Below are 25,348 nucleotides of genomic sequence, written 5' to 3'. Positions count from 1 at the left end.
AAATTTTTGTATGAAAAAATAAATTCCGCCATTTTGAATTTTTTTTCCATCCATCGAGTAGACCTTCGGACCCTGATCATCTCTTGCCAAGAAACCACTCTTCCATCTTTCATACCCTCCGAGATGGACGCCGATGAAATTTGTATGGCGGCCATCTTTTTTTCACAATTCTAAATTTTTTTTCAAATTTTTGGCAATTGGATGAAGTTTCGAATGACATTTGGTCGAGCACCTCCCACCTATCTTCGATACCTTGAGCGTGCCCTTCACCCGTCTCCGAAATCCTCAATCATCAGCTCCCTCCATATGTTGCCCTAAAGGAATCTTTGTCTTCTATATGAAACCATATGTGAAAAAAAAAAGTTTAATACAAAATTTTACAGGAGGAAATTTTTTGAAAATCTCGGCCGCCATCTTGTTTTTTCAATTTTTTACACTTTTTCTAAAAATCGTTTGCTAATATCTTCAATTGTTGCAAGTTGTAACAAAATCGGTTGGAAAACAAAAAAGTTACAAAAGTCAGGTCGGCCGCCATCTTGTTTTTCTGAAATGTCATAATTTTTCCCTAGTCGAATCCCACTTCTGAACATATCTCCAATACATTATTATATCATTTTCTATCTCTTTCTAGGAGAACAATTATGTCAATGAGTGAGTCAGTGAGTCAGTGGTAATTGAGCTATATATAGTATAATATAACTAGTATTTTGCTCGCTGCTCGAGCTGCTAAAGCAGCTCTCGAGGTCTATAATCGCCATTTTGAATAATAAAAATTTTTGTATGAAAAAAAAAATTCCGCCATTTTGAATTTTTTTTCCATCCATCGAGTAGACCTTCGGACCATGATCATCTCTTGCCAAGAAACCACTCTTCCATCTGTCATACCCTCCGAGATGGACGCCGATGAAATTTGTATGGCGGCCATCTTTTTTTCGGAATTTTAAAAAAAAAATCAAATTTTTGGCAATTGGATGAGGTTTCGAATGACATTTGGTCGAGCACCTCCCACCTATCTTCAATACCTCGAGCGTGCCCTTCACCCGTCTCCGAAATCCTCAATCATCAGCTCTCTCCATGTTTTTCTCAAAATGATTTCTTGTCTTCTATACGAAAGTATTAGTGAAAAAAAAAAGTTTCATACAAAATTTTACAGGAGGAAATTTTTTGAAAATCTCGGCCGCCATCTTGTTTTTCCAATTTTTTTCACTTTTTCTAAAAATCGTTTGCTAATATCTAAAATAACTGCAAGTTTAAACAAAATCGGTTGGAAAACAAAAAAGTTACAAAAGTCAGGTCGGCCGCCATCTTGTTTTTCTGAAATGTCATAATTTTTCCCTACTCGAATCCCACTTCTGAACATATCTCCCATACATTATTATATCATTTTCTATCTCTTTCTAGGAGAACAATTATGTCAATGAGTCAGTGAGTGAGTGAGTGAGTGGTAATTGAGCTATATATAGTATAATAATAAAATAATAATAAAGATATAAAGTATTTTATCCCAGAAAATCTGATCTCTCACGGGATTTTTAAAATCCCAAATCAAGAAGTCTAAATCGCGAGAAAAAACTAGTCTTAAATGAAATAAGTTCTTACGATTCTTAAAATTTACAAAATAAATGTTATACTTAACTTTAAATAAAATAAAAAAGTATGGTTGAACTTAAATTAAAATAAAATTAACTCACTAGGTAATTTATTAAAGCAAAATTAAGCACCTTTATCAAAATTAAGTAAATTAAATTAAGTAATATTTACAATATAAAATAAAATTATCTGCAATATCCTTACGATATCTATATGTAATATCATGAATGCGAAAGTGTGTTTGTTTGTGGGTTTGTCTTTTACTCATGCATCGACGTGGTTTTTTGCATCAATGTTATAGTCTATAGAGAGTGACATAAGCGACATTTTAGTTTTTATTTTAGAAAGTTTTAAAACCTAAATCCACACGGATGAAGTCGCGGGTCATGTCCTGAAATTAATTATAATCTAATTCTAAAAATTATTTCTCTGATAAATAAATACATTATCTCCGATCACATCGTTTCCTAATTATTATAATGGTTTTTTTTAAATTCGGTTCATATCTTTTTAACGTAAATATAGAAATAAACTAATCATAGTACGCAAAAGGTCGAGATAGCAATTGGGGTGGGAACGCCCCGCACAGCCTCCGCGTTAACCCAGTGCGGGCGAGCGCGGACGCTGTGCGGGAGTGCGCTCAAACCCCAATTGCCATCTCAACCTGTCGTTTGTATGGCATTTAAGTATAAAATTAATTTTCTTAGATGACTTTTTTGAAAAATGTAGGTACTTCTCTTTTTAGTCAAAACATTAAATAAATCAACTTAAGGAACGAAATATACCAAAAATTAAGATTACATATTATTTAGCCAATTTTTACAAAAGAAATACTGTACTCGAAAAACTATAGATTCAGAGTAAAAAGGACTTACAGTGCGACAAGGCTCTCTTGGCACTTGAATGACATTGACAGGAGGGCGCTGTTGGAGAACGAAGGCTTAGAATATTCAAACAAGAACAAAGGAGACACTTGACGGCAACGTTAGTTCCGATTTTCGCCACGCGCCAAGATAGCCTTGTCGCACTGTACATAATATAAATTAAAAAATAGTCACTTCACAGATTAAAAAACACATAACTGTCAAAATTTTCGCACCATCACATAGAGTTCGTGAGGGAAAACAAAATGGCCGCTAGCACCAACACGGTAGCTGAGATCGGTTTGACAGCTGCACACACTAGAACGTCGTTTGGATATAGATTTGGAGGAGGTGCCTCTTCACCACCTTTGCAGTATTCCTGTCTAGACTGAAAAAAAAGATTATATTATTTAGGGCAAGTTTTTCAACACGAAATCGACACTGGTTAATTTCGTTGTATACATTAACTTGTCCTATAGCGGCGGGGTGATCCTACTTAATTATACAATAGCTTATGTCCACGACTTCGTCCGCGTGGACTACATACATTTCAAACCCTTATTTCACCCCCTTAGGGGTTGAATTTTCAAAAATCATTTCTTAGCGGATGCCTACGTCATAATAGCTATCTACAAGCCAAATTTCAGCCCGATCCATCCAGTACATTGAGCTGTGCGTTGATAGATCAGTCAGTCAGTCAGTGAGTGAGTCATTTAGTCAAGTAATTTAAAACTTGTTATAATTATCATTTTATATGTAATCCTTTGGCTCCCCGGCATAATAACAGTACGGAGAAAGATTTTCCTATTCTTCCAGTCGAGCACACATCTTTTGCTCTCGTACATATAATTTGCCTCCTGCGCAGGTACAACATCAGCGTTCTAACCTGAGAGTTGTATGCATCATCATCAACCGATAGACGTCCACTGCTGGACATAGGTCCCTTGTAGGGACTTCCACACGCCACGGTCTTGCGCCGCCTGCATCCAGCGGCTCCCTGCGACTCGTCTGATGTCATCCGTACACCTAGTGGGGGTCTTCCAACACTGCGTCTTCCGGTGCGGGGTCACCATTCCAGCACCTTGGGACCCCAACGTGTATCGGTTGTACGAACTATGTACCCTGCCCATTGCCACTTCAGCGTCGCAGCCCGTTGAGCTATGTCGGTTACTCTAGTTCTACGGATCTCCTCATTTCTGATTTGATCACGTAGAGAAACTCCGCACATAGCTCTCTCCATCGCCCGCTGAGTGACTCTCAGCTTTCTTATGAGGCCCATAGTTAGCGACCATGTCTCGGATCCATATGTCATCACTGGCAATACGCACATCAATCACTACCCAAAAAGTAGCCTGTGTCACTCTGGTCTCCTCCTATAATTTGCCTCCGTAGGTACATATCATTTGCCTCCCTAGGTACATATAATTTGCCTCCGTAGGTACATATCATTTGCCTCCGTAGGTACAAGATCAGCTTCCTAACCTGAAAGTTGTATACAGTAAAATGTGACTCACAGCAAACTCGTCGCCACACATCTCTCTGCAAGGCGGACATACCACGCCGCCGCGGTGCAGCCAGCCATTTTGAATGATCCGCACTTGCAGCACTTGTCCGGCGAAGTAGCATGTGTATGTGTAGTTGCCCACCTGTGGGGCAGTTGTTAATCTTGTTGGAATTTTAAAAAAAATAAAAAGTTACAAGTACGTACAGTACCCTGCAGGAAATAATGTACATCGACCTTTAGAATGACATTTCGGCTTGTTTCTGTCACTCATACCTATATGACGTTTTTTCGGTCTCAACGACAGAGACAATGCTCTACAAATCTGCTATCTCCTTCTAAAGGTCGATGTGCATTACTATCTGCCGCGTACGATACAAACTTTCAGCTTTATAATATTAGCTAGTGTGATTGATACGTACCACAACCCGTAGTCGTCCACTTTCGCATTTATACTTGTAACACCCTGAACCCCAGTGTTGCCACTCTCTTATCTGCAAATACATTAAAAAAAATTAAACTGGCCAAGTGCAAGTCAGGCTCGGTCATTGTACAGTGCGACAAGGTTATCTTGGCGCGTGGCGAAAATCGGAACTAACGTTGCCGTCAAGTGTCCCCTTTGTTCTTGTTTGAATATTCAGAGCCTTTTTTCTCCAACAGCACAACAACAACAGTTGTGATTGCAGTCAAGGGCTAACTTGTATCTAAATAAAATAAAAAAGAGCACCCGCTGTCAATGTCATTGAAGTGCCAAGAGAGGAGTGGCCCCCTCAGTCCCTCTCGCTCAAGCAGATTTTCTTACTCGTGAAATGTCATTCCTTCTACACTTCACGTTGTTTGTCAAATACTCACGTACAAATACATTTTGACAAACAAAAAAAAGTGGCCACGGTGATAAGGACAAAACATAATCATTTTGTCACGTTCTAACAAGAGCTTAAATGCACTTAGCTATCTCGCTCTAGCAGTAAGTGTCACAATAGGGCTACTTCTAATATTCCTTGTTCTGAGTTCTAAGCCTTTGTTCTCCAACAGCGCCCCCCTGTCAATGTCATTGAAGTGCCAAGAGAGCCTTGTCGCACTGTATAGAACTGTTAACTTACTTGTCTACAGGATTTCTGTTCCCAAACCCGATCGCTATGATCGAAACACTTGGAGTGCGGCCCGTAGTTCTCTAGCGCAAAGTTTACTTCGCTGTCTGAAACAATAACGGACATGGTCTGTAAACAAATTGTTTTATCAAGAAACTAGCTTATGCCCGCGACTTCGAGCGCGTGGACTACACAAATTTCGAACCCCTATTTTACCACCTTAGGGGTTAAATTTTCGAAAATCCTTTCTTAAAGGATGTCTACGTCATAATCTGCATGCTTTTCAGCCCGTTCCGTCCAGTAGTTTGAGCTGTGCGTTGATAGATCACAGTCAGTCAGTCAGCAACCTTTTCGTTTTATATGCATACTAGCTTATGTTCGCGACTTCGTCCGCGTGGACTACACAAATTTCGAACCCCTATTTTACCACCTAAGGGGTTGAATTTTCAAAGATCCTTTCTTAGCGGATGGCTACGTCATAATAACTGTTTGCATGCCAAATTTCAGCCCGATCCGTCCAGTAGTTTGAGCTGTGCGTTGATAGATCAGTCAGCCACCTTTTCCTTTTAGGTGTGAAAGTGTGTTTGTTTGTTGGTTCGTCCTTCAATCACGTCGCAACGGTGCAACGGATTGACGTGATTGTTTGCATGGGTATAGTTAAAGACCTGGAGAGTGACTTAGGCTACTTTTTTATCCCGCAATCAGACAGTCAGTAACCTTTCGTTTTATATATTTTACATGCTGTCAAATACCCTATTGAATATGATAATCTTGGTACTTACTGGGAGTATTCTCTTCGTAAGAGCACCTGCTGCCTCGGATGAGCACGTTCTTGTGGCGCCACGTGAACTCCTGCAGGTACGGGCAATAGTCGGCCAGGGACACCGAATCGCCGTACCGCGCCTCTTCCCCGGGTGCTACGTTGGGTAGGATGTCGAAATGCTGCACAAATACCCTATTGCGAATATGATAATCTTGGTACTTACTCGGAGTGTTCTCTTCGTAAGAGCACCTGCTGCCTCGGATGAGCACGTTCTTGTGGCGCCACGTGAACTCCTGCAGGTACGGGCAATAGTCGGCCAGGGACACCGAGCCGCCGTACCGCGCCTCTTCTCCGGGTGCTACGTTGGGTAGAATGTCGAAATATTGCACAAAATATGATTATCTTGATACTTACTCGGAGTGTTCTCTTCATAAGAGCACCTGCTGCCTCGGATGAGCACGTTCTTGTGGCGCCACGTGAACTCCTGCAGGTACGGGCAATAGTCGGCCAGGGACACCGAGCCGCCGTACCGCGCCTGTTCTCCGGGTGCTACGTTGGGTAGAATGTCGAAATATTGCACAAAATATGATTATCTTGATACTTACTCGGAGTGTTCTCTTCATAAGAGCACCTGCTGCCTCGGATGAGCACGTTCTTGTGGCGCCACGTGAACTCCTGCAGGTACGGGCAATAGTCGGCCAGGGACACCGAGCCGCCGTACCGCGCCTCTTCCCCGGGTGCTACGTTGGGTAGAATGTCGAAATGCTGCACAAAATAAGTAACAGGGTTTTTCCTCCTCTTAGAAAATAAAAAAACAGGACGAACAGAGTAGAGTATAGTTACCAGCGTTACCAAGACAAGAACCTGGACACAAACTTCAGCTATAAGTTTAAGCAACCAAAAAAGAAAAAGGGAAGATATTGTTAGGAATAAAGCAAATCAGTTTTAGCGCTTATACAGGTGGGTTTTTATTACATGGCGCGAACCTATAATAAAATTTACTCAGACTTCGACCTTTTCCACCTGTCCAAAATGCAATTAAAAAAGGAAATAATTAAACTGCATCGGAAAAATAATAATAATTATGTAACTAATAATAATTATACTAGTATCTATAATAGTACATAAATCCGCATAATATCATAACCCACAAGCACGCACTCACGCATACTCTCTCACGTATTCTCTCTCTCCCACACACAAACACACTCCCACACACAAACACACACCCACACACACACAGACACACATACACTCACACATACAATATATGTTGTGAATCACCTACTAGGTATTTTTACTAGTTAATTGACTTTTATATTTTTATATTATTATATTATTGTAAAGCTTGTTTAAATTATCAAACGTACTGTTATAAATTTATAATTAATATCTATTTAAGTAATCGGTAAAAAATTGTAATCCTATTTGGCCTTATTTTCAGTCTGTTATTATGTAAAATTATATTGTATGATATCGCTGTTGATTGCAAAAAACGAATAAAATAAAATAAAAATAAAAAAAACTCCCTTTTGTATAGAAGCAGGCGTTATTTTGCGAAGGGGGACGTATCAACACAAGCTGAGTGGCCTACCTGTTCGAGGTGTTGCACTGCTGTACATGGAGATATTGCCTGCACCATATAATATTATGATACCTCGAATAAACATTATTATATTCTATTCTATTCTATTCTATTGGGTCTTTGACTCCAATTTTTTTATTACTTCATTATAAACTAGAATAAAAATAATGACGTAAACTGAAAAAACTAATTAAATCGATCAAACAACAAAAAAGTTATAAGCATTTAACTATTTCTGATTAGACAGAGATAGCGATACAGCAGTTTGACGTCACACCTACTAATGCTAAAGTAGCTTCGTGCGGTTTCATACAAATTTTCGTTTTGCGAGAAAGGGATAGAAGACCCTCCCACTCCAAAATTAAAATGCCTGTAGCTTTGTAAATCTTTGTTGGATGTTAATGTTTTTTTAGTGTACGTCATTATTTTTATCCTAGTCTAAATATATAAAAGGAAAAGGTGACTGACTGACTGACTGACTGACTGACTGACTGACTGATCTATCAACGCACAGCTCAAACTACTGGACGGATCGGGCTGAAATTTATATGCAGATAGCTATTAAGACGTAGGCATCCGCTAAGAAAGGATTTTTGAAAATTCAACCCATAAGGGGGTGAAATAGGGGTTTGAAATTTGTGTAGTCCACGCGGACAAAGTCGCGAGCATACGCTAGTTTATAATAAAGTAATAATATTTATCAAATTCAAAAGTAGGAAAATACCCAATTCTATCCTATTCTATTCTATTCTAAATGTCACGACAAAAAAAACCAATGCGTTATTACCTGATACTGTCTAGGCAGTATGGTGTCGTGGCGGACTAAGTTGCACAACACCACAGCGTTGCGTCGAGGCGAACATTCCGTGCGAAGAGGGTCGCCCTTGATGCGTTCACAAAATGGCGCCGGGTTCTTCCTTCTGCAAACAGATTTGTGTTGGAATTGGATATTAGACAACTAGTCAGTCAAATCAGTGACTTTTTATCGAACATCAAAACGCGCGCTTAGTATGCGAGATTCTATGAAATCACAGATATACCAGATATGCAACTAGCGTGGCCCCCTCAGTCCCTCTCGCTCAAGCAGAGGTACTTACGTGTGAAATGATATTTCGTCTATTATACGTTCGCTTCGGCTATTGTAGCCTAGTATACTGCAAACCACCATTGCACAATAACTTCAAAACAAAAAACAATAAAACGAATCAATTATTTATTTACAATACTTGAGTCAACATAACCTCACTTCATGTTGTTTGCCAAAATCTTACGTACAAATACATTTTGCCACACAAAAAAGTGGCCACGGTAATAAGGACAAAACATAATCATTTTGTCACGTTCTTATAAGAGCTTAAATGCATTTAGCTATCTCGCTCTAACAGTAAATGTCACAACTCACAACTCACAATAGGGCTACTTCTAAAGGTATTTATTCTGAGCATGAAATAATGGAATGTGACGTCACTTCATAATGACGTACTTTTTTAGGACTAACAAAGGACGTGGATTTTACTAATTTTGAAAGATCCTCTAGTTAGTAATTACTGAGAAATAATTTATTTTTGATGTAGGTAGTCAAATACCCAGTAAACCGGCAGTGGGAAAAGCCGGCAAGAAGAAATCGATTTCCAGTTTTTGGGTAGGACAGAATAAAACTTTTAACTTACGGTTCGTCTTCCACAGTCCGGTTGGAATCGCTTGGAAATTAAAGTTTATAAAAATTAGTAGAAATTCCCTATAGTTAGATCTTTAGTTATTTACTCTAATATATCATTTAGGTACTTACTCTATAGCTGTTGTATTATCCATTTCGCTGCATGCAAAAGAAAATTGCAATTTAGACAAACAAGAATAAAATATGTACAGTGCGACAAGGCTCTCTTGGCACTTGAATGACAAACTTTATAGCTTAACTGCGCTCCCCTTGACTCCCTTGCGCTCCCTTATGTACCACATAACCCACACACCACACAGGACACTACACCAAACTTTGTGACTTCGCTCCGCTGCCTTACGCTCCATTGCGCTGCCTTAACTCCCAGATTATCTAGATACTCTACAAAACATTACACCAAACTTTATGACTACCTCCGCTCCCCTTGGCTCCTTTGCACTCCCTTAAGTACCACATAATCCACACACACCACAGAACACTACACCAAACCTTGTGACTTCCTTCCGCTCCCCTTGGCTCCTTTGCGCTCCCTTAAGTACCACATAATCCACACACACCACAGAACACTACACCAAACTTTATGACTTACCTCCGCTCACCTTGGCTCCATTCCGCTCCCTTAACTCCCACGTTATCTAGATACTCCACAGAACAGTACACCAAACTTTGTGACTTCCCTCCGCTCCCCTTGGCTCCCTTGCGCTCCCTTAAATACCATACAATCTACACACACCACAGAACACTACACCAAACTTTGTGACTTCCCTCCGCTTCCCTTGACTCCCTTGCGCTCCCTTCGGCTCTCCAGTGGCCTCCTAAGCTACCAAGCAACTAAACACCCATTAGAAGGAAATACCTCAACCTTTGCGCGTTGAGCCACTGCTTGCAAGACGCCATAGCGAAGTTGCAGCCCAGACCGCGGCCCCAGTCCAAGGGAGCGGCGTGGTTATAATCAGCTCGGTACCAGCCTGTGTCCTCCATCATAGCAAAGGTTATTCGGCTGAAGACTGAGTTCTGGGTATGTGTTCCGGTCATAGCTTCGTTCTAAAAAAAAGGAATATCAGTACCCTTATTATAAATGCGAAAGCGTGTTTGTTGGTTTGTTCTTCAATCACGTCGCAACGGTGCAACGGATTGACGTGATTTTGCATGGGTATAGATAAAGATCTGGAGAGTGACATAGGCTACTTTTTATCCCGGAAAATCAAAGCGTTTCCACGGGATTTGTAAAAACCTAATTCCACGCGGACAAAGTCGCGGGACAAATACGAAAGTGTGTCTGTCTGTCTGCTAGCTTTTCACGGCCCAATAGTTTAACCGATTTTGGTGAAATTTTGTACATAGTTCGCTTACATCTCGGGGAAGCACATAGGCTACTTTATACCCTGGAAAATCAAAGAGTTCCCACAGGATTTTTAAAAACACAAATCAACGCGGACGAAGTCGCGAGCATCATCTAGTATCAATATAATTGGGTATCAAAAATAAATTATTTCTTAGTGATTATTCAAATACGTAAAATCCACGTCCTTTGTTAGTTTTTTAATAACCATTTTAAATTATCCATTATCGATTAAACTAAAAAAACTACGTCATTATGATTTGACGTCACATTCCAGTCTTTCATAGAATATCGCATAGTGCGCGTTTTGACGTTTGATAAAAAGTTACTGGTTTGACTAGTTGTGAAATACCGTATTGAACTCTCAAAAAACGTAAAATGTATATTCAAACGTATAAGTCCTGCAAATTGCTAATGCGCGTGGCCGCCATTTTAGTGACGTCAGCACTAGACGTAGTTTCGAGCTGAGCTGATGGTATATTTTTATTTCGGCTGATGTCAAAATGACGTCATTTCGATGTTAATGAGACATGGTTCCAGCAATTTGCGGGACTTACATTGAGCATCGGTAGATTGGTTAAACGAATACAGAAGACAAAATTATTCCTTGTCTTGACCACACACTGACCTCAAAAACTCGTTTCTCCCAATGAGTCAGCGCAGTGCCATCTCCACCTTGGTCTTCCAACTCAGCACCCTCTAACTCCGAGCAATTGAAGTGTTGTCTCACCTGAAAACAAAGATAATGTATAGTGCGACAAGGCCCTCTTGGCACTTGGATGACATTGACAGGGGGGCGCTGTTGGAGAACAAAGGCTTAGAATGTTCTATATATTCCGTAGATAGAGTAATAAAGGTAGATTGAAGTACTGTGTAACCGCGTATGAGATAACGATAGCACGACGTAACGATGAATAACACGACAATTATTACCATTGTTTAGTAGTCAATATTTGTATTAACCGATCAACAATATTTGTATTAAACGTTTTTTATGTGAAAACAAGTAAATAACTAATGAGACAACTACACCACGAGTTCTCAAAGTTTGTTTTGCAATTAAAGTTGCATTCCTTGTATGTATTCGTGAAAAAAACCTGTTACACGATAAGGGACAAAAAATAGGTCAGCTGCGTCTCTGTTTATCACATTAGTAACTTTATCTGTGCTCGCTTTTTAGTGTGAATGAGAAAGCCTTGTTGCACTGTACAAGGAACAAGCTGAATTCGCTACAAGAGGGTCTTGGACTGTAGTAATAAAATGATGTGATGTTTTGTATAGCGGTAGCTTATGGGGCTAGAATTCATTATTAGAGAAAATAATTTGAAGTATCGGCCAAGTGCGAGTCAGGCTCGCGCACCGAGGGTTCCGTCCTACAGTCGTATTTTTTCGACATTTTGCACGATAATTCAAAAACTATGATGCATAAAAATCTGTTTTAGAACGCACAGGTGAAGACCGAAATGATACCCCACTTGATATAGTTATCTTACTTCGAAAATTGAAAATACTAATTATTAGTTCATGACCACAATTAAATTTTTTTTGTGTGATGTAACCACAAATTCACGGTTTTCAGATTTTTCCCCTTATGTCTGCTATAAGAACTACCTACCTGCCAAATTTCATGATTCTAGGTCAACGGGAAGTACCCTGTAGGTTTCTTGACAGACCGACAGACAGGACAACAAAGTGATCCTATAAGGGTTCTGTTTTTCCTTTTTAGGTACGGAACCCTAAAACCACGATTTTTATTTATTTTTAACATGAACGTCACGCTGTACGGAAAGTGCTTAATGACGTCACAATCCGTAAACAATATTTTTTTAGAAAAGTCCACGTACCTCTCTAACCACTCTAGGAGTGACAATCATATGGAAAGTCCTCTCCATGTAACCTCCTCTGATCATCCACCTCTTCCTCGTGATGTTCTTGACCACGCGATCTGACCATTTGTGTATTTGGAGCCTGCAAGAAAAAAAACACATTTAACTTTTGGTTATCCACGAAACTCTCTTTGTTTGAAAGTACTGATGATTACTGATACGGTACCACAAATAAAAACGCGAAAAATTCCCATATTTTGCAAAAGTTCACGATATATTGCAAATAAAACATCTGACTGACGCTAGAGGTCAACGAACGTTCCGTGAGTAGGTCACTCGGAGTCACTGCCACGTCGTAGGTGGGGCGATGACCCAAGTTTTGCACGCTATACATTGCGGGTTTTAAAAATACTAAATCACTGAAACTACAAAATAAGGCAAATGGTTATTGGTATTGGATTGTGTTTAGGTAGTATAACAATAACGCCAAGTTTTTGCTAGCGTTCTGGTTACACCCTGTCAGGGTTACAGGAAAAGAGGACACGATCCCGTTAAGGGGTTATAGTACAGGACATTAGTTATCAAACGACCCCTAAAGTGCTTATGCGAAAGTGTATCGTTTTCGAGTTATTCATTTTTTTATTTTTTTCTTGGTAAAGGGGTGTTTGCCACTTTAAAAATTAATAAAAAAAGGAACAACGTATTTCAAGTTTTTTTCTTTCTTGCTAGTACATATCCTTGTTAATAATAAACAGTTATAAAATAAAAAAAATCTGTAAGCATTTTAAAATTACAGCCCAAAAACTGTACAAGTTTTCGATTTTTAAATTTAACTCTTTGAATAACATGCAAAATTTCTGTAAAAATTACTATGGCACTTATCCTGCGGATCATTTTAAAAACATCTACGTTTCGTTAGCTATCCATTGGTACAAAAAAATCATAAAATCAAGAAAAAATTACACAACATCTTTGTTGTGTAATTTTTTCTTGATTTTATGTAGGAAATTCTAACAAATGCTATTGCCAAAGAATTAAATCAGAATCAATGTAAAAACGAGTTTAATGCAAAATCGTTAAAGATTATTTTTCAATAAGGTCAAAAGGTGATATATAATCAGTCAAGTGCGAGTCGCTAACCCTGTATATACTGATTGGTGATTGGTGGACTCAATAATCAAGACAATGTGCAGAATGTGGTACCGAACCGGCGGCGTGGGCCGACTTTTATGCTAAGCAACTGCCTAAGCTTGGCGATCGGGGGTGTCTGGCTATTAGGCGTCTATAGGTCTGTGGGCTGGGTATAGCTAGTACTCGTCTACTTGTACATTAACATACTATACCTACTTACTCTTCATCTAACGGCGGATTTCCGGTGTCCGGCCGTCTGTCCGTCAGCGGATCGCCATTTTCGTCTCTGGAAACAACAAATATCAATACAAATACAAATTCGAAATAGGAAATATGATAAATACTTAGTTAGGACGTTTGTGAACTCATCCGTGAAATCACGGATTCCGTAAAAATACGAATCGAATGAGTAGGTACGTATTTGTATGACGGCCTTTTCGAAAAATCATGGATTTGAAACGAATACGGATGAGTGCAGAAACGCCTTTATTCGGATTATTAAAAAAAAGTTGTTCGTGTTGCCAGTGATGACATATGGATCCGAGACATGGTCGCTAACTATGCGCCTCATAAGAAAGCTCAGAGTCACTCAGCGGGCGATGGAGAGAGCTATGTGCGGAGTTTCTCTACGTTATCAAATCAGACATGAGGAGATCCGTAGGAGAACTAGAGTAACCGACATAGCTCAACGGTTGGTGAAACTGAAGTGGCAGTGCGCAGGGCACATAGTTCGAAACAAGTGCGAGTCAGGCACGCGCAACGAGGGTTCCGTAATTCAGTCGTATTTTTTCGACATTTAGCACGATATTTAAAAAATTATTATGCATAAAAATAAATAAAAATTTGTTTTAGCATGTACAGGTGAAGTCCTTTCATATGATACCCCACTTGATAAAGTTATCTTACTTCGAAAATTAAAAATACTAATTATTAGTTCATGACCACAATTTAATTTTTTTTGTGTGATGTAACCACACATTCACGGTTTTCAGATTTTTTCCCGAATATCTGCTATAAGACCTACCTACCTGCCAAATTTCATGATTCTAGGTCAACGGGAAGTACCCTGTAGATTTCTTGACAGACCGACAGACAGACAGACAACAAAGTGATCCTCTAAGGGTTCCGTTTTTCTTTTTGAGGCACACCGTGGCGTGTAGAAGTCCCTACAAGAGACCTAAGTCCAGCAGTGGACGTCTATCGGTTGACAGTGATGTGCAAACCAGTCTGCGAGAGCAAATGGATTCAAGCGGTGCAAGACCGTGGCGTGTAGAAGTCTCTACAAGAGACCTAAGTCCAGCAGTGGACGTCTATCGGTTGACAGTGATGTGCAAACCAGTCTGCGAGAGCAAATGGATTCAAGCGGTGCAAGACCGTGGCGTGTAGAAGTCTCTACAAGAGACCTAAGTCCAGCAGTGGACGTCTATCGGTTGACAGTGATGTGCAAACCAGTCTGCGAGAGCAAATGGATTCAAGCGGTGCAAGACCGTGGCGTGTAGAAGTCTCTACAAGAGACCTAAGTCCAGCAGTGGACGTCTATCGGTTGAGTGATGTGCAAACCAGTCTGCGAGAGCAACTGGATTCAAGCGGTGCAAGACCGTGGCGTGTGAAAGTCCCTACAAGAGACCTTAGTCTATCGGTTGAGGATGTGACATGTCACTCACCTGTAAAATCCGAACAGTGACACACTGAACCCGAGCGCGTGTAACATCTCGTGTTTGACAGTTGACAGTACAGACGGCATGTCGCGGAACTTGGTGGACAACTCGCCCGGGCAGAAGTTCGCGTGCCCCGCTACTGGCCTGGGAAGAACACGATACATAACAACTAAACAATAAGAAATAGGAAATAAGAAAACATCATCGCAAAAAAAAAGTTAACATCTAATTATGCATGCAATCACACACTCCCACTTACAGACACTCATACACACACACACAAGCACACACACACACAGGCATACACACACACTGTTGTAATTTTATTATTGTATATACAAATACATTTATTCTAAATCTATTCTGTTAAAATAGTTTTCATTATAATTATAAGTAATCTCTTGTGGCCTTCTGTTAAAACTAGATTTAGATTTAAATAATTTTTATGTAATTACGCTGTTGATTATTTTCAAATAAACAAAAAAATAAAAAACCCGTACTCCTCATCAGTTTCTAGTTTTCTACACCTAAAACAAAACAACAAAATGGCGCAAGCGAAGTGAGCGTGAAACTTTTTGCTCACCTGTCCAAAGCAGCCTCCTGCTGGCAGTGCGAGGCGTAAGCTACGGTGAGACCGCGGCGACACCGCTCCGTTTCCACCGCGCTCACGTACAGCACAAAGTCTGTATCCTCCACTCCCAGCGTCTCCTCCTGACTCTCTTCTCCTTCTTCTCCTTTCTCTGTTGCTGTAAAAGTAAATGGAAACCAGTTGAGAAAACAAGTCATAATTTAAAAAAATAAAAACATGAAAAAAACGAACTAAAAATTTTAAAAAACCATTTGAAAATTACAGCCGCCATTTTTTTTTTCAAAAATTTATACTGAGTGTCACTCGGGATGATGTAAGGATTCTAACGATATCCTACACATACAAATCTGTGTCAAATAAAGACATAGGTATAGTACGCGACAGGTCGAGATGGCAATCGGGGTATGAGGCGGGAGGACGCCCCGCACACCCGCATGTCACCCGCGCTCGCCCTCACCGGGTGATCATCATCATGAGCAACCCATTGCCGGCTCACTATTAAGCACAGATCTCCTCTCGGAATAAGAAGCGTTTAGGCTGTGCGGGAGCGGTGTGCAGGCTCGACCGTACCCAAGGGAGATCTCCCACCGAACGGTTGGTTATTCTCGGTAGCGCCAGCTGGGCCGACGGTTGTATCTTGAAACTTCTATATATAGTCCAGATTCCAGAAAACACCGTTAGTGCGAGTACTGTCGGCGGTACATTTGTTCGGGACTACGTCATGTAATGTTATCGATTGAACAGCGCCATCTAGTTTCTACTGTGGCAACCGCCACAAGGCCAGTCTGCCACACTGGCCATAGATGGAAGATACACAAATCTCACCTGTATCCTGCCCCGCCTCGCTGAGCGCGTTCCCTGCGACGTCCGCAGCAACCACCTCGTCATCCAGTACAACCTTTTCCCTCGGCAGCGCGCGACAGTCGTGCCCCGTGCTGTTGCACACCAGACATGGCTGAAATTATACAAAATGGCGGCTTTAAATCACAATGCAACAAGGCTCTTTTGGCGCGTGGTGAAAATAGAAACTAACGCCGCCATCTTGATAAGTGTCACGCTGTCCCCTTAAATGCGGTGTTGCACTCTCACTAACAGGTCGTAGGTAAGCGCGAGCGAAACAGACAGATAACTCGACGACTCAGTTCAAAATGCGTCGACTATTTGGTATAGACATAGTTTGCATCTCAGAGACGGACATTGGCTACTTTTTATCCAGGAAAATCAAAGAGTTCACTCGGGATTTTTGAAACCCCTAAATCCACGTGGACGAAGACGCGGGCATCATCTAGTCTTCTTCCAAATATACAAAAGGATAAGATGACTGACTAACCTATCAACGCACAGCTCAGACTACTGGATGGAACAGGCTGAAATTTTGCATTCAGATAGCTATTATGACGTAGACATCTGCTAAGAAAGGATTTTTGAAAATTCAACCCCTAAGGAGAAAAAACAGGGGTTTGAAATTTGTGTAATCCGCGCAGACGAAGTCGCGAGCATAAGCTAGTTAAATAATACCACGAAATTCTAAAATTATAATGTTTTATGATGAAAAATAATTCTACCTATAAATCTTGATAGGAATAAAATAAGTGCTAGCACAAAAAATATGTGAAAACTTTTGCTACAATACATAGATATGATAAAATCTTTTTGCAACAGATAGGAGAAAGGGGCTTAAGTTATATCATGAAAAAGAAGCCATTTAGCTACTTCGCCCTCGTGTCAAATGTTAGCGAGAATAAAACTAGGGAACGACTAGATAGGCGCTATATAAGGTAAGTATTCGGGGATAATAATCAATTTTACACTTAAAAGCTCACAGAATGATCCCACTAAAAATTCATTGACTTTCTGTTTCCAAGTACTTTATAGTTTTTTAACTAGTGGCTAAGGGGCAGCCTTCTATTCGGGAGGTCGGCGGTTCAATCCCGGGCGTGCATCACTAATTTCCGGAGTTATGTGCGTTTTAAGCAATTAAATATCACTTGAATAAAATGAATGAAAACATCTTGAGGAAACCTGCATGCCTGAGCGTGGGCCAGCGTGGCGGACTATGGCCTAAACTCTTCTCATTCTGAGAGAAGACGAGTGCTCAGTAGTGGAACAGCGATGGGTTGATCATGATGATGATGGATAATAAGTAGGTAGTTAAAATTCCGCGCATTGCTGAAACGAGTCAAATTATCTCATATTTTTATTTTTTTATACTATTTCTTTATTTTAAGAGATTACTCGCTTGGCGAATATGCCTCTCTATATCGCTACAAATACTAAGTATACCTTAAATTACTAAACTACTGTATTATAATATAATGAAATGAAACCCATTAAAGAAACAATAAATCAGTAATTATTATTATTTATTGTTGGCTTTTCTCGATGCCAATCCTAACCAACCGAAATAATTGCGAGGCCTCCGCCGAGAGCGGGTAGGCCAACGCCGTGTTTATTAAGCCGACAGAATTGGTGACGGTATAATCTCTAAACAGTCCTCTTCTATATTCTTGATTTCGGGCACAGTACAATATCTCATATTTCAAAGGACCTTTATAATTAGCCCCTCTACACTTCAGGTAAATCTCTATCGCAAGTTATAATGTAATAACATGAAAGAAAATAACATTACAATATTTCACCTTCGTACGATGTTCCAGTATGGATTTCTCTTGTTTGGTAAATAACACGTTTATTTATAGCCTATCTAGAATTCTCATTTATAGCCTATCTAGAATTCTCATGTTCTTTGATGGTTTACTCCTAACTTAATTTAAATAAGTGCGTGTACCTTTTTCTTTTTAACATTGTTAAAAAAGGACGGAACACAAAATACATCAAATTAAAAACAAAATATTAGGGTAAAGTCGGTACAAAATTACAAAAAAACCCATAATTAGAAAAATCGGCCAAGTGCGAGTCAGGCTCGCGCAATAAGGGCTCCGTACTACAGTCGTATTTTTTCGACATTTTGCACGATAATTCAAAAACTATGATACATAAAAATGTATAAAAAAATATGATACCCCACTTGATATAGTTGTACGGGAGCGGTGTGCAGGCTCGACCGTACCAAAGGGGAGATCTCCCACCGAGCGGTTGGTTGTGCTCGGTAGCGCCAGCTGGGCCGACGGTTATGTCTTGAAACTTCTATATATATAGTCCAGATTGCAGAAAACTCCGTTAGTGCGATTGCTATCGGTGGTACATTTGTTCGGGACTACGTCATCGATTGAACAGCGCCATCTAGTTTCTATTGTGGTAACCGCCACACAGTCACTCACTTCGAAAGTTGAAAATACTAATTATTAGTTCATGACACACAATTTAATTTTTTTTTTGTGTGATCTAACCCTAAATTCACAGTTTTCAGATTTTTCCCCAAATGTCAGCTATAAGATCTACCTACCTGCCGAATTTCATGATTCTAGGTCAACGGGAAGTACCCTGTAGGTTTCTTGACAGACAGACGGACAGACAGACTGACAGACAGACAGACAGACAGACTGACAGACAGACAGACAGACAACAAAGTGATGCTATAAGGGTTCCGTTTTTCTTTTTGAGGTACGGAACCCTAAAAATAACACAAATACTTCGTCCTAAAGTACGGCTTTTCATGCATTTCAACCGTGAAAACCAGGGTAGGTAGGTACATTAGGTATTTTCCAAAGCCAACATAAATAATGATTTATCTATTGATGAGAATAAGAAAACACAAATAAGATTGTTTATTCATTGAACCGTACCTATCGTTAATATTAAAGATTGATAGTTACCAAAGAATCACTACTGAGAATAGAGAGGCTATCCTCAATTCTTCTAACCGAAGTAATGGTATCATGCCCATTTTTTAGACCAATTTATACAGGATGTAACCAGAACGCTAGCAAAAACTTTGAGTTATTGTTATACTACCTAAACACAATCCAATACCAATAACCATTTGCCTTATTTTGTAGTTTTAGTGATTTAGTATTTATCAATCCCGCAATGTATAGCGTGTAAATCTGGGGTCAATGCCCCACCTACGACGTGGCATTGACTCCGAATGGCCTACTTACGCAAAGTTCGTTGACCAGTCAGATGTTTTATTTGCAATACTTTGAACTTTTACAAAATATAAGATTTTTTTTAGATTATTTCACGTTTTTAAAATTCACTTGAGCAAAACAATTGAAATAAAGTAGCCAAATGTCCCCTATTTTAGGTAATGACTTTTCTCTTTGTCCTATCTATGGTAAATAATATGTTGAAATATCTTCAATAGAAACATAAATAGAAATATCTATTGAAGTGTATAATATCGAAGCCACTCATGTGCACGGTATGTCCGTTCAGGAATTTCCAATATTGTGCAACATGTACAACAATGTCAATATATCAACATATACATAGGTGTCATCATGATCAACCCATCACCGGCTCACTACAGAGCACGGGTCTCCTCTCAGAGTGAGAAGGGTTTTGGCCATAGTCTACCACGCTGGCCTTGTGCGGATTGGTAGACTTCACACACCTTTGAGAACATTATGGGGAACTCTCAGGCATGCAGGTTTCCTCACGATGTTTTCCTTCACCGTTAAAGCAAGTGATATTTAATTATTAATTAAAACGCACATAATTCCGAAAAGTTAGAGGTGCGGTCGTGCATGTACTATATGTATGTGACAAGGGTCTCCTCTCAGAATGAGAAGGGTTTTGACCATAGTCTACCACGCCGGCCATGTATATCTAGGTGTAAGTCTCGCAAATTGCTATTGCGTTTGCGCTGGAACCATGTCTCAATAACATCGAAATGACGTCATTTTGACGTCAGCCGAAACAAAAATATACCACCAGCTCGAAACTTCAGTCTAGTGCTGACGGCACTAAAATGGCGGCCACGCGCGTTAGCGATTTGCGGGGCGTGTTTTTGTTCCTATAAACACCGAAATCTCAGAGATATTTGGGATTAGGCGGAAATCGCACAAAATCGTCTTTTAGTTTTTACAATTCTAGTTTATTTACTTACCTGTTTTCTCATAACTGTATTGAAAAACGTCGTAATATGATACACAGGCGTTAAGTTTATTACTATGTACTAGTGATGATCCGGATATCCGTATCCGTATCGGTATCCATATCCGCGGGAAAAATTGATCCGTATCCGTTTCTTTTTTGGCGGATCTTTTACCCTTTTAATTTTTAATAGGAACATAGATAACATTCTCGAATTGAAAACCACCTCCTTTTTAGAAGTCGGTTAAAAATAATATTAAATAATTCCACAACAAACAACCACAAACTTTATTGCTACTCAATGTCGCACTGAATTATAAACAAAACAAAAGAAAAGCCCGCGTAATGCAAGTCGAAACATTTGTCTTGTCACGCAAAGCGTCTGAGTGGCGTCAAATACAGGTGCACCGACACCAATTGAGTACCTAAGAAAATTAAGATCCGTATCCGCGGATTTACATTTTTAATGATCCGGCACATCACTACTATGCACTATTATACTGTTTATGCATTACAGGCAGTGGCGTGCAGATCATAGAGGCATAAAAGCACTGCTTACCCTAGTTAAAAAGGCTTAGTGCTCATTTTTCATGATGACCTGTCATTAAATATGTAGTTAGCTACCTAATGCTTACCCTAGGTTCAAACCCAGTGCACGCCACTGATTACAGGTACATACTTAACCCTGTTGCCGCATGTACACTCCTACGTGTTACTGACAGCGAATATCGGCGACTTGAAGCGAATCGCGCAGAAGTACATACCGCAAGCGGTCGTCGAGAACATCGCGGATATTATATACAAAGCCTCCGAAGACTTAGCTGGTAGGTATTTACCTTTTTAGGGTTCCGTACTCGTGGTTCCGTACCGTACGCATGTTAGGCGATTTTGGAATGGGTAAATATTAAAAAAAAAACTTTTAAAAAAACCTACTTTAATAACCACAAACACTAAAAAGTAAAAAATAATTTAATTTATTACCCAATATATTATGTATACAAGAGTTATTGTAGTTCTATAGTAATATTTTTTAGAGCTTTTATTGATGTAGGAGTTAAACGAGCGCAGCGTATGAAAGTTTCCTTACAATCTTTTCCTTCACCGTTCTATCATCTAATATTTAAATGTTTTGCAGCTACCAATGTATCCGAAGAGAATGAAGAAAACAGCTATAACCACAAGAAAAAATATTCAATGCAAAAAGAATCAGAATCAGAAAGCTCAAAAGATATTGACGACGCAAAGTCTCTTAGCGATGAAGTGGCAACAGAATCATCTATCCTTTCAATGGACTCGATACTTCAAGCTATTTCATCTCAAGGTTTCAAAAATAAAGCAACAAACGGTAAGAAACCAAAACTAAACAATGACGACGTGGATTCATATCCAGAAAAGGTTGAATCCAAAAAACCTTATCATCGAAAAAAGACAAAATCACCAAAAGTATTAAATAAGAAAACTCCAAATGACGAATCAAAATTATCAGAAGAACTCGCTAATAAAGACTCTAAATCATTTACATCAAGTATAGATCTATTTAGTGATCAAAAGAACTCTTATAATAAACAACCTGAGTTCAATTCTGATGAGGAATCACAAAGTGATATAGCTGTTAAAACCGAACCAAAAAGATCTAAATCTAAAGGAAAGAAAGTTAAAACCAAGAGTAAACATTCTTATAAAAGTAATTTAAAGCTAGACAGAGTTAGACCGAAAAGAAAGCATTCTAAAAACGATGATAGTGAAGATAATTCATATAAAGATGATACGGTTACTACTAGAATAGAAAGGAATGAATTTGACCAATACGTGAACTTGAATTATCCAAAATCAGAATTAGTTGCTACTAGTGGACTTTTAGCACTTAAAAAGGTAGTTGATTCTAAAATAAAATGAAGAGGCAACGTTTTTAATATAATAGAATAAAGATACTTATTTAGCATTTTGAAACCTTTTTTTCAGCTTTACCTACTCTCAAAAATCATGATTTTTAGGGTTCCGTAAGGAAAAACGGAAAAACGGAACCCTTACGTACTTCCCGTTGACCTAGAATCATGAAATTTGGCAGGTAGGTGGGTCTTATAGCTGGCTTTAGGGGAAAAATCTGAAAACCGTGAATTTAGGGTTAGATCACACAAAAAAAATTAGATTGTGGTCATGAACTAAAAATTAGTATTTTCAATATTCGAAGTAAGATAACTATATCAAGTGGGGTATCATATAAAAGGGCTTTACTTGTGCATTCTAAAACAGATTTTTATTTATTTTTATGCATCATAGTTTTTGAATTATCGTGCAAAATGTCGAAAAAATACGACTGTAGTACGGAACCCTCAGTGTGCGCCTGACTCGCACTTGACCGGTTTTTCCGTATAGGTGCGAAAAAATAATACAGAACTAGCTGATGCCTGCGACTTCGTACGCGTGGTGGGCATTTTCTGTAGGTTTGAACTTACATTAAGATGATGCTCCGGTACCCGCACTTCTCCGCACATGGTTTCCGCACTGCAGGAGTCTATGCAGTGCGACCTGCCACCACGTATGAACACTTGCCGGGTTGGGCATTTTCTGTAGGTTTGAGCTTACATTAAGATGATGCTCCGGTATCCGCACTTCTCCGCACATGGTTTCCGCACTGCAGGAGTCTATGCAGTGCGATCTGCCACCACGTATAACACTTGCCGGGTTGGGCATTTTCTGTAGGTTTGAACTTACATTAAGATGATGCTCCGGTACCCGCACTTCTCCGCACATGGTTTCCGCACTGCAGGAGTCTATGCAGTGCGATCTGCCACCACGTATAACACTTGCCGGGTTGGGCATTTTCTGTAGGTTTGAACTTACATTAAGATGATGCTCCGGTACCCGCACTTCTCCGCACATGGTTTCCGCACTGCAGGAGTCTATGCAGTGCGACCTGCCACCACGGATGAACACTTGCCGGGTTGGGCATTTTCTGTGGACGAAACAGAAATCTATATAATATATAAAAGGAAAAGGTGACTGACTGACTGAATGACTGACTGACTGACTGATCTATCAACGCACAGCTCAAACTACTGGACGGATCGGGCTGAAATTTGGCATGCAGATAGCTATTATGACGTAGGCATCCGCTAAGAAAGGATTTTTGAAAATTCAACTCCTAAGGGGGTGAAATAGGGTTTTGAAATTTTGTAGTCCACGCGGACGAAGTTGCGAGCATAAGCTAGTAAATATCAAAGCTCTATTTTTTTTAAACCAAGGTTTTAGGATTCCGTACCTCAAAAGGAAAAACGGAATCGTTATAGGATCACTTTGTTGTCTGTCTGTCAAGAAACCTACAAAATATGGGAATTATTTCGCGTTTTTTTTTTTGTGGTACCATATCAGTAATCATCAGTACTTTCAAACAAAGAGAGTTTCGTGTCACGTGAGTTAAATGTGTTTTTTTCTTGCAGGCTCCAAATACACAAATGGTCAGATCGCGTGGTCAAGAACATCACGAGGAAGAGGTGGATGATCAGAGGAGGTTACATGGAGAGGACTTTCCATATGATTGTCACTCCTAGAGTGGTTAGAGAGGTACAAAAAATATTGTTTACGGATTGTGACGTCATTAAGCACTTTCCGTACAGCGTGACGTTCATGTTAAAAATAAATAAAAATCGTGGTTTTAGGGTTCCGTACCTAAAAAGGAAAAACAGAACCCTTATAGGATCACTTTGTTGTCCTGTCTGTCGGTCTGTCAACAAACCTACAGGGTACTTCCCTTCCCGTTGACCTAGAATCATGAAATTTGGCAGGTAGGTAGATCTTATAGCTGATATTTGGGGGAAAACCTGAAAACCGTGAATTTGTGGTTACATCACACAAAAAAAAATTGTGGTCATGAACTAATAATTAGTATTTTCAATTTTCGAAGTTAGATAACTATATCAAGTGGGGTATCATATGAAAGGGCTTCACCTGTGGATTCTAAGACAGATATTTAATTATATTTATGAATCATACTTTTTGAGTTATCGTGCAAAATGTCGAAAAAATACGATTTTACTACGGAACCCTCGGTGCGCGAGCCTGACTCGCACTTGGCCGGTTTTTTGAAATGTATGATCACCGATTTTTTCGAGGTTTCTGGACCGATTTGCAAATTATTATTTTATCAACAGGGGATGCTTCCGTGGTGGTCCCATAATTTTTTTAAATTAGTTTTAATAATTGTGGCGACAGTGTGGTGATCAAATAATAAAGTTTTTTTTCTTTCTTACACACGTCCAACCATAAGTCACAGCTAAAAACACCAAGAACCAAAAAAAAAAGTAACAAACAACTTCCTATTCTAAAATTTGAAACGAACTAACTAACTGTAAACATTTCATAATGAGTTTCAATTTACGTTTTCATTAGAGACTATATTCACAAAAAGTGGCCCTGAAATTCGTTTTGTTAGAAATCTATTGATAGAGCCATCAATTTAACTATGTATAAATAAAATCGGAATGTCTGTCCGTGATTTTTGCCTTTTTAGTTCCGTACTAAATTAAGGTATCTTTATGTTATCCTATATAATATAGCTGTGATAGCCTAGTGGTTAGGACGTCCGCCTTCTAATCGGAGGTCGGAGGTTCGATCCCGGGCACGCACCTCTGAACTTTTCGGAGTTATGTGCGTTTTAAGTAATTAAATATCACTCGCTTTAACGGTGAATGAAAATACTGTGAGGAAACCTGCATGCCTGAGAGTTCTCCATA

At 39.5% G+C, this 25,348-nt stretch overlaps 2 protein-coding genes across 2 annotated transcripts in view; one reads left to right on the top strand and one right to left on the bottom strand.

The window, feature by feature from the left end:
- Positions 1-1,473: 1,473 nt before the first annotated feature.
- Invadolysin (leishmanolysin-like peptidase, invadolysin) overlaps positions 1,474-25,348 on the bottom strand; it is a 92,054-nt gene continuing 68,179 nt past the window's right edge. Inside the window, exons 5-18 of the mRNA XM_069508151.1 lie at positions 23,460-23,571; positions 16,443-16,572; positions 15,612-15,774; positions 15,035-15,172; positions 13,591-13,656; positions 12,258-12,381; positions 11,042-11,143; positions 9,928-10,115; positions 8,181-8,313; positions 6,414-6,573; positions 5,058-5,152; positions 4,377-4,448; positions 3,968-4,099; positions 1,474-2,841 (exon numbers count right to left, since the gene is read on the bottom strand). Of these exons, the coding sequence (XP_069364252.1) occupies positions 2,692-2,841; positions 3,968-4,099; positions 4,377-4,448; positions 5,058-5,152; positions 6,414-6,573; positions 8,181-8,313; positions 9,928-10,115; positions 11,042-11,143; positions 12,258-12,381; positions 13,591-13,656; positions 15,035-15,172; positions 15,612-15,774; positions 16,443-16,572; positions 23,460-23,571 (1,765 nt within the window). The 3' untranslated portion in view covers positions 1,474-2,691. The remainder of the gene's footprint in view (positions 2,842-3,967; positions 4,100-4,376; positions 4,449-5,057; positions 5,153-6,413; positions 6,574-8,180; positions 8,314-9,927; positions 10,116-11,041; positions 11,144-12,257; positions 12,382-13,590; positions 13,657-15,034; positions 15,173-15,611; positions 15,775-16,442; positions 16,573-23,459; positions 23,572-25,348) is intronic.
- Positions 18,203-24,175, top strand: LOC138404402 (uncharacterized G-patch domain protein DDB_G0278987-like). The gene is made up of 4 exons (XM_069508147.1): positions 18,203-18,293; positions 21,287-21,439; positions 21,751-22,487; positions 24,056-24,175. The coding sequence occupies exons 1-4, from the start codon at positions 18,227-18,229 to the stop codon at positions 24,164-24,166; spliced, it is 1,068 nt and encodes a 355-aa protein (XP_069364248.1). The 5' UTR covers positions 18,203-18,226; the 3' UTR covers positions 24,167-24,175.

Source organism: Maniola hyperantus, chromosome 28, assembly GCF_902806685.2.
Source record: "Maniola hyperantus chromosome 28, iAphHyp1.2, whole genome shotgun sequence".
NCBI lineage: Eukaryota > Metazoa > Arthropoda > Insecta > Lepidoptera > Nymphalidae > Maniola > Maniola hyperantus.
This window is presented reverse-complemented; position numbering and strand designations above follow the sequence as displayed.

Bases quoted from the DNA above. Each gene is read 5' to 3' on its own strand.
- LOC138404402 (XM_069508147.1), top strand. From the start codon at position 18,227: ATGAAAGAAAATAACATTACAATATTTCACCTTCGTACGATGTTCCAG. The intron at 21,440-21,750 runs GTAGGTATTTAC...AATGTTTTGCAG, and splicing joins AGCCTCCGAAGACTTAGCTG to CTACCAATGTATCCGAAGAG. The intron at 22,488-24,055 runs GTAGTTGATTCT...TTTTTCTTGCAG, and splicing joins GACTTTTAGCACTTAAAAAG to GCTCCAAATACACAAATGGT.